Consider the following 15,291-nt stretch of genomic DNA (forward strand, 5'->3'; position numbering starts at 1 on the left):
TTCCTTCGGACAGTGTGTGTGGCGCCCCTCCCCTGTCCTGGGTTGCTTTTTTCCTGCTTCTTCACACCGGTTGCTCAAAAGCTATGTATCCTTTAAGGCAGTGTTTCCCAGACTTCTCTCATGATGAGAATCACCTGGTGGAGTTGTTAAACTACAGATTCCTGAATCCCAACTAAGAAGTGCTAAACTAGAATTTTTGGGAACATATAGGTAAAAATTGTCTACTTAACTAGTGCCCTGTCTTAACTGATACAGTCTTATGCCTGTACCTGACACACTCTGTCTTAGAGCACTAAGACACAGAAGTCCCCAAAATGCATTAAAAGATGGTCTTTACTTACCTTCAAGGTCCTACAGTCTAACTGGGAAGGGAGACACGCAAGCTGATAATTAGTGGGCATTCAAAGTGTGATGGATAAACAGAAGAATGTGGTTCGGACAGACCTAACTTCTTCAGGATATCTCAGGGAGGTTTTACAGCAGGAAGAATTTAAAATCTGGCTTTAAAATACAGGTTTATCTTGGGGATACTGCAGATTTGGTTCCAGGCCTCTACAATAAAGCGAGTATTGCAATAAAGCAAGTCACTTGGAAGTTTTGTATAAAAAAGTTATGTTTATACTTTACTGTACTCTTAAGTGTGCAGTAGCATTATGTCTTAGACAAGCTACTGTCTGAATTTAAAAATACTTTATTGCTTTAAAAATGCCATCATCTGAGTCTTCAGGCAAGTAGTAATCTTTTTGCTGGTTGGAGGGTTTTCAATTTGTAAGAAACACAATAAAGTGAAGGATGATAAAACAAGTTATGCCTATGGTAAATTTTCCAGGAAGAATGGCATCCCAAATCACAGAAACCACTCCATTTACAAATATAGTCAGTTAAATGAAAAGCACTTAGCAAACAGTATCTTTAATAAATGTTAGCAGCTCTGGCTGGTGTGTCTCAACTTGTTGTGTGTCATCCTTTGCACCAAGAAGTTGCTGATTTGATTCTAGGCCAGGGCACATACCCGGGTTGCAGGCTTGATCCCTGCAGGAGGCAGTCGATAGATGTTGCACTCTCACGTTGATGTATTTCTCTCCCTCTCCCCTTTTTTCTCTCTCAAAACATACTTTCAAAATCAGTTATGTCATCTTAATTGTATTATGGATTTGGAAGTTGGAGGGATATACTGGAATTGCCTTTGTTTAATATACTAGTTTGGTGAGTTGGTTAGGAAGAGAGTCTGATTTTAAGGGATGCAGGCTAAAGCCAAAGCAATAAAATGAAAATAAAATAAAAAGGTAACTGGAACATGGGCTGCTTCTGGCAGGGCTGGTGGAAACTTGACATGCCTCTAAAGCCTATTTGGAAACAGCACGCTCACTTCCACACATACTCCATTAACCAGATTAGGGGCATAAGGCTAAGCAGGAAGTCAGTGGGATGGGGAAGACTACTCCCATCTACAGAGAAGCATGTCAAGAACAGGGAAGGAAGCTTGGCTGTTGTGGCTTAGTGGTTAAGCATGGACCTATGAATCAGGAGGTCACGGTTTGATTCCCAGTCAGGGCACATGCCCAGGTTGCAGGCTTAATCCCCAGTGCTGGAAGCAACTGATCAGTCATTCTCTTCCTTCTTCCCCTTCCGTTCTCTGAAATCAATGGGGGGGAAAATATTTAAGAAAAACAGGGAGGGAAGAATAGAAAACAAGCTACTACTGAAAAGCCCCTAGAGATGTAGGTGACTGACACACTTTTAAGAATATCAATAGATATGTCCAGTGTTCAACTTGAAGTTATTTGCATTTGCAGTGTAAATTGTCTCCCCTTTGTCTGTGTTTCCACAGTGCTATGTGCACAAATAACTCATGGGAGTGGAATTTGTAAAAATTAAGAAAAATACCTGAGTCCAGGCCAAGTAGCTCAGTTAGTCAGAGCATCATCTCAATATGCCACAGTTGTGGGTCTGATCCCTGGTCAAGGCATATACAACAAGTAACCAGTGAATGCGTAAATAAGTAGAACAACAAATTAATGCTTTTCTAAGTCAATAAATAAATAATTTTTTTAAAAGATCTGAGTGTTAAATCTGGGTGAGCATTGTGCAGAACAGCAACAATAGGTTTGAGGCATCTAGATGAGAAGATCCCTATGCTGAATGAATCTGTCAGGAGCAGAGAACCAGAGCCGACCAGAAGGAGACAAACCCTCTGGGAATGTGCAGAAATCTTGGGGAGGACATTGACCCTTCCATAATTCATGAACCTGAGAATACAAGCAATTCTACTTACATCTTAAGAAACAGGGAGTCACCGAAACCGGTTTGGCTCAGCGGTAGAGCATCAGTCTGCGGACTGAAAAGTCCCAGGTTCTATTCCGGCCAAGGGCATGTACATTGGTTGCAGGCACATCCCCAGTAGGGGGTGTGCAAGAGGCAGCTGGTCGATGTTTCTCTCTCATCGACGTTTCTAACTCTCTCTCTCTCTCCCTTCCTCTCTGTAAAAAATCAATAAAATATTTTTTTTTTAAAGAAAAAAGAAACAGGGAGTCTCTTTGGAATCTAATCTCATTACTAATCAAATGGTATGAACTCTCAGGCACTTGATAAAGAATGTTGAATTGCTTCATAATAAAAAGTTCAAGTAGATATTCAGGGTTTTTCCATTTTAAATTGTCAGCTATATTAAATACCAAAAAAGGAAACCATTAAACAAGTTTTGAAAATAAAAAATATACAAGCAGACACAGTTACTAAATTGTAATGCTTATTGAGGGTGGCTATTCTTTTTAAAAAAATAAAATAATAAAATAATGATTTCGGAGAGGAAAAGAGACGGAGAGAGAAATAGAAACATCAATGATTAGAGAGAATCATCAACTGGCTGCCTCCCGCACACCCCATACTGGGGATCAAGCCGGCAACCCAGGCATATGCCCTCACCAGGAATTGAACAGTGACTTGGTTCATAGGTCGATGCTCAACCACTGAGCCACGCCATCTGGCAATGACTTTGTTCTGAGCAATTTTATTTTAAATTTGAAACTCCCTGACTCAGTATTAATTTCTTAAACCTTTACAGTTGACCTTCAGTCCTGAGGAATCCAGGACGGCTGGTCACCCTTATAAGCAGGGAAGGGGGTCATCCATCCCAGACCTGGACTTGGAGAAGGATGAATATCTACATGTGTCCTCCTGAGAGTTATGTTTTACGTTGACAAGCAGAAGCTGAAACAGAGTCTTTGTTAAGTGGTTTATTGCTGATGTGCTTTCAGGAAGGGCAGTGAGGGAAGCAGGATAGAGCAGAGGAAAAACGCTAAGCAAAAATGTGGTGTTAGATGAAGGTTGGCTTCAGTTTGATCCCACAAGAAACTCTGGAACAGGAACTGAAGCAGAGTTGGTTCCTCCTTGAGGTAACGGAGAACCTCACAATAAGGGCAATTCTTTTCTAGAACAGGTCTCAATCAGAATGCATCTGAACCACCTGGAGGACTGGTGAAAGCAGACTGCTGGGCCAACCCCGAGTTTCTGACTCAGTGGGCTGAAGTGAAGGACAGAGAATTTGTATTTCTAAAAAGTTCCAGATGTTGATGCTGCAGGGACCACACTTTGAGAACCACTGTTCTAGAGACAGGACAGCCATGAGGCTTTACAGCAACTAATGCCGCAGCTGAGTGGCATCTACTATAGGTACTAACTTGGCATTTTCCTCATCATGAAGGCACACACCTGGGCCAGAGGATTGGCTCCCAGGCTGAAGCTGGGTAAACCGTGTTTTTAGGTCAGACTATCTAGATTCATATCCTGTTATATTCCTGTTGATATCCCGCATCTCCAGCCAAACCGTTTTTGAAACATTCCAACTCAGCCTTGCTATCAGACCTCAAGGGAAGAGTCTGCAGGTACATGAAGCTTTAAAGAGAGAGAAGCTGCTGAGACCGGTTTGGCTCAGTGAATAGAGCATTGGCCTGCAGACTGAAAGGTCCCAGGTTCAATTTTGGTCAAGGGCATGTACCTTGGTTGCAGGCACATCTCCAGTAGGGGGTGTGCAAGAGGCAGCTAATGGATGTTTCTAACTCTCTGTCCCCCTCTCTTCCTTTCTGTAAAAACTCAATAAAATTTAAAAGAGAGAGAGAAGCTGCTGCACTTCACTAGGCCAAGTACAGTGGAGTCAGTTGCAATGAGTGGAATGTCTTCAAGGGAGGACATAAATATTTGAGAGCAAGCTTTGCAGACCACCTTGGAAGTTGTTTTATTATTTGAAATTCATTTTACAAGCCCCGCTAGAGCCCATCACGAATAGCCACCGTCCCCTGGCATCACCACCAGGTGAATCGGAACGTATAGAAGTATTCTTGGGCACCCGTCTTAGGCTGAAACGTCTTCTTGGAACAGTAGTCATAGGCTACCTGGTACCCCTGAGCCTCGATGTCCATCTGCACGGAGTCCAAAAGGTCCCTGATGGCTGGGGCTGCTTTCCAGGGCCCGAATTTGACGACCAGCCTCTTGTTGGCCTCCAGGACCCGCAGGGAGTCCGCGCAGTGCGCCGCGTCCTCCTCCGTGCGCGCCGCGCACACCAGCACGTGGGAGTGACGCGCGGCCACGGCCTCCGCGCGTGCCAGGCGCACCATGAGCTCCAGGTTCTCGCCGTAGCTGGGCACCCGCAGCAGGAACTGCTTCCGAGCCACCTGCTCGCCGAAGATCTGCGGCGTGTCCTCCAGCAGCTTGACTAAGGGCGTGATTTCGAAGAATTGAGCCTCGCGGTACACCTCGGGGATGTGCTGCTTGGGCACCTGCCCGCTGCGCAGGTAGTCCAGGATGGGTCCGAAATAGGTGCCAGGGCGGTCGATGAAGAATCGGCCTTCCCCATCCTCCTTCGTGGAGACCTTGGCTGAGGTGCAGAACATATCTGCCAGCCTCGAACCCGGGATTTTTCTCAGGGTGCTCACAGTAGTGGTGAAGATCTCGCCGCCCACGTTAAGCTTCACCACAGCAGATGTCTGGGGGGTACAAGAGGCAGTGAATCAATAGCGCCACCTCTAGGGGAGCTCACGACTATGTTTTCATACAAAGAAGAACCCCGTAGACTCGGGTAGAGAATTGGCTTCAGTTATTGGAAGGCACATCTGTTAACTGAGCGGGACCTATAAATACGTCAAACGTAAACAATATCGGGAACGGGTAGGACTTATGAATAGGTCCTTGAAATATATGTTGCGCCCCGAGAGGGACGGTATATATTTTTTGTAATCTTTTTTAAAAAATATTTTATTGATTTTTTACAGAGAGGAAGGAAAGGGGAGGGATAGAGAGTTAGAAATATCGATGAGATGAGAGAGAAACATCGATCAGCTGCCTCTTGCACAGCCCCCACTGGGGATGTGCCTGCAACCAAGGTGCATGCCCTTGACCGGAATTGAACCCTGGACCTTTAGGTCCGAAAGCCGACGCTCTATCCACTGAGCCAAACCGGTTTCGGCTATTTTTTGTAATCTTTATCATTGTTTGTAAAATTTATAATTTTTTAATTCGACGTGTTCATTTTTTTTTGTCGGTATTCTTTTCTATATTTTTTGTAATTTTGTATTTTCCTTTGTGCTTTATATATACAAATAAACGGGAAAATATATATATATATTTCATTTATTTTCATTAAGTATAAATAAAAAATAATAATATGAAATTACGTCCTCCGGGCGTGGCGTACTGACACGTCCTAGTGAAAGAGTACGCGCCCGTTACAGGTTGCGTCATTAAAAAGGGAACTCCCCGGTTAACAGGTTAACACAAGGGGTTTATACTTATGCTGCAAAGCTCCAGAGAATGGGCATTTTAAAGAAGACAAAGGTTTCAGTTTGATCTAAGACTACCCATGCAAGCATTTCAACGTTCTCATTTGGATCACAGAATGTTAGTCTAGGAGGCTGCTGTGGAAACAAGTCCCAGCCACATTACTTCCAAAGCCCGTGGTCTTTGGCAAGGCTTTTTTCCTCCTTGGTTCTTAGTGTCCTCATTTATAAAATGGGGATAGGAAGCTGATGTCAAGTCAGCAGTTCCCGATGTGGGACGCTTAGGTCTAAAAGACATAAAACAAAACAAAACAAAAGGCAGGGGGTGGGGTGGGGGGTGCAAACCATTTCCAACTTCCAGAAAGGATAAGAAACCATACATGCACTCATCCAGGAAGCATTTCTTGAGTACCTACTGTGTGCCCACATACGGTGCTGGGAGTTGGGGATAAAAATTCTTATTTCATATAGATCAGAAGTTCTGATTAGCAGTTGACATGACTTTGATTAACAAATAGAACTTGTTTGATAATGGTTTTTTTTTGTTGTTGTTGTTGTTATTTGTTTGTTTCATTTTGTTTTTCAAGATATGGGCCCATGGGGATTAAATAACAGAAAAACCTTGGGTAGTGAAAAGGCTAGTAACACCAGATACACTGAGTATAAGGCTGTAAGGTTGGTACAAATTTAAGTTAGGTTTACCTGTTCAACAGAACTATGTAGAGGCCTCCTCTCTAAGTAAGACCTTGGGCTGAGCACTATAGATGTCAGTGAGACGACCACAGTGCCTGCCTGGGTGCCCACAGCCCGTGGCAGAGAGAGACGTGGAAACAGACTGACAGGCTGCCTTTGGGGAATACTAAGTGCTGCTGCACAGGCCCAGCAGAAGACTGTATAGAATTATTATATGTGAGGTGATGTATCAGCTGTTGTCCTTACAAACTAGCTTCTGGAATAACTTGTTACCTAAAATTCACTCAAAAAAAAATTCACTCACTCATTCAATAAAATATGCATGTGCCTAACTTTGTGCCAGATACCTGGGGCATAGGGAAGAACAAGCAGAAAGCAGTCCCGTTCCTCAGAGTCCGGTAACTGTGCAAAGCATATTGCAAACAAGCTCTAACTCAATTCTCATAGCTATCCTGTGAAGAATGTATTAAATCCCTATTTTACAGGTAAAGAAACTAAGGCTTAAAGAGATGAAGTAAGTTGCTTAAGAGCAACCATATATTAAGGGATGGTGTCAGCATTTGAACTCAGGTCCGACTTACTCTGAAGCTTGTGCTCTTAGTTATTATATAAATTAGTTTTCCAATGCCTCCAGCCTTCTTTTCCTTAATTACCCATTCATTTAAAAAAAAAGCCGAAACCGGTTTGGCTCAGTGGTAGAGCGTCGGTCTGCGGACTGAAAGGTCCGATTCAGGTCAAGGGCATGTACATTGGTTGCAGGCACATCCCCAGTAGGGGCTGTACAAGAGGCAGCTGATCGCTATCTCTCTCTCATCGATGTTTCTAACTCTCTATCCCTCTCTCTTCCTCTCTGTAAAAAAATCAATAAAATATATTTTTTAAATTAAAAAATAAATATAAAAAATAAAATAAATATGTAGAGATGACCTATTCCATTGAAGCCCCTCCTAAACAGATGGATACGGCATAGTCCCTGCCCTCAAGGAGCTCAGGGGAAGGAGGGAAACAGATGACTTAGCTGTGTAGAAAGGAAGACTCAAAGGCAGGCAGAGTCGGCTTCTCGTGGGTGTGTGTTGGAGGTTGTCAGGGAAGGTTTCCTAAGGGTTGCTGCTGCAGAGAAGACCTGTGCAGTGTTTGAAGGCTGAGTTACCAACTCAGGGAACTCTAACCCCTGGTCATTACAGGACCAGAGCCCAGGAATGTCCTTCTGATTTAGGTGTGACCTTGGTTCTCAATTTATCTGTGAGCTTTAGCTCTAAGATGAAAACACTGGGATTAAGAGAGCCAGAGTCAGCCAAACCGCTAGGGGCGATTTCAGTTGCCATGACAACAGCTCCTACCCGGGGACAGTTCTACTGGCTGGAAGGGAGAGGAGAAAGAAGAGGATGCCCTCTGACAGCAGCCAAGCAATACAGCCATGAGAAAAGCAAGGCCAGAACCTGTGACTCCCTTTCTTCCACAAACCTCAAGGTCCCGTGGCAAGGTTTTTCGGTGAACCCTGAGGTCCCGCTGGACAGCGGGTAGTTAAATGCAAAGTCGCAGACTTTAACGCTCTCATCACTCCTGCACCACTGAAAGCTCACCGGTGCTCTTAATGTCCCCACATTACAGGCAAGGAAAGCTCAGAAAGAAGGGTCACACGGAAGTGATGAAAGAAGGAAATGATGAAGTTGGAGCTGCATTAATCCATGTCAGCCTGACTACAGTGTAACAGGGATGCCCTATCTCTCCCCCTCCCAACATCCAGCCCCACTGTGCCAACGATTAGCTAGGTGCCTGGGGCAGCCCACTGCCTTCTCTGGGCCTAAACGCGTTGTCTGTGAAAGAGAGAGGCAAAACGGATGAAGGGAACGCTAAGTCTCTCCAGCTCTGAAAATCTAATGAATCCACTCTCCTCAACTGTCATTTCCGAAGCTCATTTCCGGGTGCTTCATAAAATAGCTTCCTGCCCTGACATCCTCAGCCCCCATTTCTTTGTTTATCAAACAAGACCTAGCTCCTGTCCCCAAGCTTCTTAATTCGGTCCCTCTCCCCCTCCTTTCTAACAAACACTTCCAAGCTCTTTGGAAACCCCAGACCTCCAACCTCATCCATAAGCACTACCGTGTGCGTACCTAGCAGATAAAGACTGCTTTTCCACCCTTCTTCTGAACCATCTGCCCTTCCTTGTGGCATCTCTTCTCCCACCTTTTCTAAAAGCCACCCTGCCACAGCATTCCTGAGTGGGAGAGCCTGTCCCTGGCCCATGTGCATGGGCAGGGGACAGGTGGTCTCTAGGAGCCCCTACTGGGGGCGAGGCTAGTACTGCCCATGAGGACAGCGGGATGAATCAAACATGCCAGCTCTCACTCAGTTCTAGTCAAAAGGGTCCTTAACACCTCTGCAAGCCCCCACCAAACATCATACATTTTCTTAGGCCACCCTTATTGGAGCCAGTGAAGGGACATCTCCATTCTCATACACCTCAAACCCCTCAAGATCTCCCCGCAACCCACAACCCTGACCTTTTCTATTGTTTCCTATCTCAGCTGTCTGAGCAAAAACTCAGGCGGTAATCTTACATTCTGCTCCTAAGCTCAACCCTTTCCCCGCCTCAAACACACAAATAATCAGTGACCAAACCCTGGTGATTCTAAATGTTTGGTCAGTTCCGTGGCACCCTGCCCCCCTCAAATACCCTCCCCCAACCCAATCTCTACTCTGAAAACAGAGCAGCCTTTCTTAAGGGCAAATCTGGTCTGTCTCCTCCTGCACTGAACATTTCCGGGACCCTACATTCCCTTTCTGATACACTCTGGACTCCTTCATGAGGCTTTCTAGGCCCCTGGCAGGGCTGGCATTAGGCCATCCCCCGGAACTGCTTGCTACTTCCCCTCCCCCGCCCGACCAGCACAAGCTGGGCCCCCTTGCCAGCAGGATTCTCTCATTACCCACACTCCCTTCACTCCGTCCACTCATCCTTCAAGCTAATGCCTCCAGGAATCTTTCTAGATGGGCTGTCTTCTTGTGATCCACAGTCTGGTAATTACCTATCTTGTCATTCCCTTTATCATCTGTATTCCCATTAGACTGTGAGGTTCCTAATGGAAGACAATCCCTGATTCATCTTTCTAACACCAGTACCTACCCCAGGGCTCCTCGAGCCTGGATGCTCTATAAATGTCTGTTGAATTGAAGGGAGCTAACCTGCAGCACTGATTTATTCTGATCAAGGTCAATGTTGCCCTGCCTGGCATCAGGCACATGCTGGCTCCATCCCCTGTCCGGTAATTCATTCAGACGTTTACTGAGCACCTTGGGCAGCCCTGCCACCGAGCAGGTGACTTTGTCAACGGCCAGCAACAATGACGTTAACATCACCAGATGGGGAAGAGCCAGTCTCCCCCCTCCTGGATCTGCTTTCCCTTCCCATAAATCTCCAGATGGCACCTCGCCCAGGAGAGATTGGAGTGCTCTGCTCCTGGAGTGCCTGGGCCTTTTCCAGATCCTCCCCCACACTCTCCTTACCTACGCCCTGGGAGTGGACAGATTGCTGAGGACCCAGCCAGAGGGCAGGAGAGTGTGTGTGTGTGGGGGGGGGGGGCGTTGGTGGTGAGGGAATGAAACACTGTCAGCCTGTGGCTGGGTCCGCTTCTCCCACCAGCAGGAGGGATGGGGGCAGGGGAAAGGGGCAGACAGCCCAGGAGCGGTGGAGTAGGACCAGCCAGGGGACAGAGAGAGGACACACAGAAAGCAGGTAAAACAAAGAGAAGAGACGGAGAAGACCAAGCAAGGCAGCCAAGCAGGAAAGAGGGCAAAGAGGAGAGCCTGGACTGAGCCAGAATGGGATGAGACCGTGGTGGGGGAGAGGAGGGGAGAGAAAAGCGGGAGGAAGTCAGGAGAAAAGAGCGCCCAGCCGGAGGAGGAGGTGGCGTTCCAGAAGCCCGGGGAGCGCAGACGGAGCGGGGGTGTGGACGGGGACCCCAGAAGGAGTGAAAGAAGGGACAGCCCACCTCGGGCTGAGCACTCACTTTAGGCGGGTCCCCGGGAGGCGCTCGGGGGGGCCGCGGGGAGCAGGACGTCGAGGTCAGGCTCATTATCCCCGCTTTGCAAGCAGCTGGCAATGCGCAGCCTGACCGCCGCTCCTGCAGCCGGCCCTGCCCGCCACCTGCAGGCACCTGTCGCTGGCGGAAATGCACCCGCTCCCGCCCAGGGTGGGGAAGGCTGGCCCCAGGATATGGTTAGAATCCCGGGTTGGCCTGGCCTCGGGCGTGGCTTGCCGTGAGACCTTAGGTTTGTCATTGCCCGGTCTCTCACCGACAGCCAAATGGGGGCGGCAGAGGGAACTGACATCAAAGCAGGAGACCTGCCCTGACCGGTTTGGCTCAGTGGATAGAGGGTCGGCCTGCGGACTGGAAGATCCCAGGTTCGATTCCGGTCAAGGGCATGTACCTGGGTTGCTAGCACATACCCAGTAGGGGGTGCGCAAGGGGCAGCTGATCAATGTTTCTAATCTATGTCTCTAACTCTATCCTTTTCCCTTTCTCTCTGTAAAAAAGTAAATTTTACATATATATATATATATATATATATATGTGTGTGTATATATATATATATATATATATATATATATATATATATATATATATATATATGGCAGGAGACCTACTCACTACAGTTCTAGGGGGTGAAGGACCACCAACACCCATTTTACAGATGAGAAGAGTGAGGCTCCAGGAGATAAGGTGGCCAGTGTGGAGTATATACCCACCTGAGATCAGATGCTAAAAGTACAAACATGACCTTGGAAGAAAAGAACTAAGATGCCTGCTGAGCGGGTTATTTTGCTTGTTAAAACTGTGAAAATTACTAAAGGAAGCCTCAACTAAATGGAGGCCCTACCGCCTGTAGGGGGAGCTCTCAAGCTTTCTACTCATGATTAATTACTCCCAAATAGGGAGAAATAGATTCCTTGGGTCCAATTGGGAGATGTTTTCTATTTTATTAGCCTAGTAAGAGGAAGGGAGGCTTTCTCCTTGCCTGGCAATAGCTCAGCCAATGAGAGTCTGTCACAACTTAGCCAATGAAAAGCCATTATGTCTGCACTCGAAGTTTCCTGCAATGGACTCCTTATAACAGCCCTCCTAACTGCCCCCTTTCCTCTATAAACTGTGCCACTCAAAGGTGAAAGCTGTGGAGACTTACCTGTTTCATTGTTTCTGGGCAGGAAACACTCTTCCCTGAAAATGTCTGGCTATAGGCTAGAGTTCAAATAGGTCTGGCGGCAAAATGTCTACTTTTTTTTCATGGTCAAAACCAGCAACAAGTACTGGCTGGTTTGGCTCAGTGGATAGAGCCTCAGCCTGCAGACTGGGGGATCCCGAGTTAGATTCGGATTCCGTTCTGGGGTGCAGGCCTGGGTTTTTGGGCTCCTGGGGTGGGGGGGAGAGGAAGGGGAGGAAACGTGCTGGAGGCAGCTGATTGGGGATTTTCCTTCATCACTGATGTTTTTTCTCTCTCTCCCTCTCCCTTTCTCTATGAAATCAACAAAAGTATATTTAAAAGAATTTTTAAATTTAAAATGGGCCTGGGTTGGTAGTGCCCTCAGATGCCTGACAAAGAAAATAAAGACCTTTCCTGTAGAAAAGAGCACAGAGTCCACACCCAGTCCAACAAACTCAAGTTCACAATCTAAAGTCACAAACCACAAAAGGACACAAGGTACCATGAGCAAGAGTCAACAGATCCACACCACCTCAGATTACTGGATAGAGAATGTATGTTTAATGTGTTTAATGTGCTTAAATAAACACAAGTGTGTATTTAAAACATGAGTGAAGAGCAAAATGATAAGAAATGACCAGTCAGATTTGAAAAAAAGCCAAATAGAACTTCTAGAAATGAAAAATAAAATAGCTGAAATGAAATTTTACTAAAACTTAGTAGGGGTTGAGAACATGCAATCAAGGGAATAATGCTGTACTCTTTTTCATAATTTTGGCAAATATTGCTGATAATATGCCAGATGTGGGTAAGGATGAAGGAAAATAGCTCCTCAAACGTAGTTGAGTGGAATGTGAACTGATGTGCTTTTTTTTTTTTTAAGTAATATGGCAATATCTACTAAAATAAAACCCACCACAGACATCATTTGACTCAATATTTTTATTTTTGAGAATTTATCTAATAGAAATAAAAGCACTACCCTGAAAGGATATATATGAACATATATGTTTATTACTGTTTTGTTTGTGGTGGCAGAATTGGAAACAAAGGGGTATGGTTGAATAAACCAGGATTTGTTTGGAATACTATGTAACTATTTACCAGTAAAAGAATGAATATGTCCTATATCTATTCATTCGACCATGATTTATTATGCAGTTAAAAATAAATATTGGCCTCTCCAGTTTGGCGCAGTGAATAGAGTATCAGCCCACAGACTGAAGGGTTCCAGGTTTGATTCTAGTCAAGGGCATGTACCTTGGTTGTAGCTTCAATCCCCAGTAGGGGTTGTGCAGGAGGCAGCTGGCCAATGTTTCTCTCTCATCGATGTTTCTGCCTCTCCATCCCTCTCCCTTCCTCTCTGTAAAAAATCAATAAAATATATTTTAATTTAAAAAAATAAATGAATAAATATTGGAGATCTCTAAATTCTGACCTAGTTTATGGTGACATGGGACCCATTATGGTGCCTCCCTTGTGAAAACGGTGAAGAAAATTGAGTCAGCCAGCACAGCAAGTACACTTGCTCCTTCTAAGGCAAACCTAAGATGAAAAGATGAGCTGTGGGATCCGGCACTGTGGTTCCTGCATGAAAATAGTAGCCGGTGATGCCTGGACTTACAGCACCACTTCTGCTGTCACAAGAAAGTCAGCCATCAGAAGACTGAAGTAATCAAAACACCAGTAGAAGCTCCACAATTTGAAACATTGCTAGCCTACAATGAAAGGGTTAATTTACATAACAATAAATAAATCAATAAACGTCAGTGTATACAGTGGGAATCCATTTGTGTAAAAACACAAACATAACAAACGTCTTCTATAAACTTCTGTCTAATTTATGTGAGCAAATAATCAGAAAGGTATAGAATGATACATACTGGGTGATACTACTGGTTATTCAGTAGGGTCAGTGTTGAAATGGAGAGGGACAGTTATTGATTTTTTTTCATAATAATATCTTTGTATTATGTCTCTAGTTTCAGTGAACGTGAAAACTTATAAAAGAGGAAAAGAAAAGGCAGCATCATAAGACAAGCACAAGTTATTTCTGGAGGAAGTCAGCTTTTTAATTTGGGGAATCAGGGAAGGCTTCACGGAAGAGGTGGCATGGAAGAGGTGGCAAACTGGGTATTGAAGGAGGGAGAGGTTCGTTGAGAGAGGTTTGTAGGGGATTCTTCCCAGCATGGGGGTCAGCTGTGCCAAGTGAAGGAGGAAAATGGAAGGGAAATGATTATGTGTTGAGCTCAGATCTTTCTATCAACCCTTCCAAACAGATTTACTAACAGTTGAGGAAACTGAAGCGCAAAGCAGTTAAGTGAATGAATGGCTTAAAGGCCACACAGATGGTAACTGACAGCACCAAGCTCAGACTCCATCTCTTTTTCACTCCAAAGTTCTCATTCTGCGACTATGAATAATTGTTTTATATCTGGGTGCTATGGTCTGAACGTTTGTGACCCTCTGAAATTCATATTTTGAAACCTAATGCCCAATGTGATAGTCTTAGAAGGCAGGGCCTTTGGAAGGTCACGAGGGTGCAGCCCTCATGAATATGATTAGTGCTCTCATAAAAGAGACCCCAGAGAGTTCCCTAGCTCCTTCTTCCACCATATGAAGACACAACAAGAAGGTAGTCATCCATGAACCAAGAAATGGGCTCTCACCAGACACCAAATTTACCAGTGTCATCATCTTGGATTTCCAGCTTCCAGATTTGTGAAAAAGAAATGTTTGTTGTTTAGCCACCTTCCAGTTCATGGGATTTCTGTTACATCAGCCCAAAAGGGACAAAAACGCTGAACAAAGTATGTGCCTTGAACATTATGACTTTGCAAATGGGACCGAGCGATGGGGAGGCAGCTGTGATCTCCTCAGGGCAGGCTTCGCCGCCTGCTGTGCCTGGGCTGGGGAGCCTCCCACAGGCTCCGCACGGCCCACCTGCCCACTTCCCCTTACGTGCAGTCCCATCTTCCCACGGCGCTGATGGGCTGCATGGGTCAGGATGTTTCCACAGGGGGGCTGAGTTCTGAAGCGTCAACACCCCAGAAAGGAGGGCTGGACCCTTGGAGGGACAGTGTGCTCTTCTGACTGTACCAAGCAGCCTGGGCTTGTTGTGCTATTTTCTGTTTCTCCTCCAGCCCCAGCTGCCTTGAAACACGACCTGCACCCCCATGCCGCTCTGCCTTTGCTTATGCTGTTCCTTCGGCCAGAATGCCTTTTCCCGCCAGCTCATGCTCTCTGGAAAGCTCCTACATAGCTTTCAAGGGCCAACTCAAATGATCCTCCTCTTCCTTTGATAGCCATTAGGGCAATTATTTCACACACACACACACACACACACACACACACACACACACACGTTCAAAATAGGAACTAGCACCTCCGGGGAAAACAAAGACCAGGGTTTTAGTTCTGGTTCGGCCATTCGTGTATCACCTTTGGAAAGTCTCTTCCCCTCTCGGGGCCTCAGTTCTCCACTCATCCTCTGGTGGGGATTGGGATATTGTCTGAGATGCTCTCTGCAATTCTGTCTTGCTTGAAGCTATGGCAACAAAAGAATTCAGACAGCTCTTTGGTGTTGCCTCTGACTGGCTCTTGTTTCCCTTTGGCCCGATTCCAA

At 45.6% G+C, this 15,291-nt stretch overlaps 1 protein-coding gene across 2 annotated transcripts; it reads right to left on the reverse strand.

Annotated features, from left to right (window-relative positions):
* Positions 1–4,240: 4,240 nt before the first annotated feature.
* KCTD14 (potassium channel tetramerization domain containing 14) lies at positions 4,241–10,687 on the reverse strand. 2 transcript variants are annotated; one of them, XM_036427812.2, is made up of 2 exons: positions 10,457–10,687; positions 4,241–4,982 (listed from the first exon to the last, which is right to left on the reverse strand). In XM_036427812.2, exons 1-2 carry the CDS (start codon positions 10,538–10,540, stop codon positions 4,302–4,304), a joined length of 765 nt encoding a protein of 254 aa, XP_036283705.1. In that variant the 5' UTR covers positions 10,541–10,687; the 3' UTR covers positions 4,241–4,301. The 2 variants fall into 2 exon arrangements, with proteins under 2 accessions (XP_036283705.1, XP_036283706.1); XM_036427813.2 differs by having other exon boundaries at positions 10,475–10,679.
* Positions 10,688–15,291: the final 4,604 nt, after the last annotated feature.

This window comes from Pipistrellus kuhlii, unplaced genomic scaffold (genome assembly GCF_014108245.1).
Source record: "Pipistrellus kuhlii isolate mPipKuh1 unplaced genomic scaffold, mPipKuh1.p scaffold_m20_p_9, whole genome shotgun sequence".
Taxonomy (NCBI): Eukaryota; Metazoa; Chordata; class Mammalia; order Chiroptera; family Vespertilionidae; genus Pipistrellus; species Pipistrellus kuhlii.

What these genes read in the sequence shown, in the direction of transcription:
- KCTD14 (XM_036427812.2), bottom strand. Translation starts at nt 10,540, where the DNA reads ATGAGCCTGACCTCGACGTCCTGCTCCCCGCGGCCCCCCCGAGCGCCT. An exon ending in AAGTGAGTGCTCAGCCCGAG is followed by an intron (nt 4,983 to 10,456) that starts GTGGGCTGTCCC and finishes TGTACCCCCCAG; the next exon opens with ACATCTGCTGTGGTGAAGCT.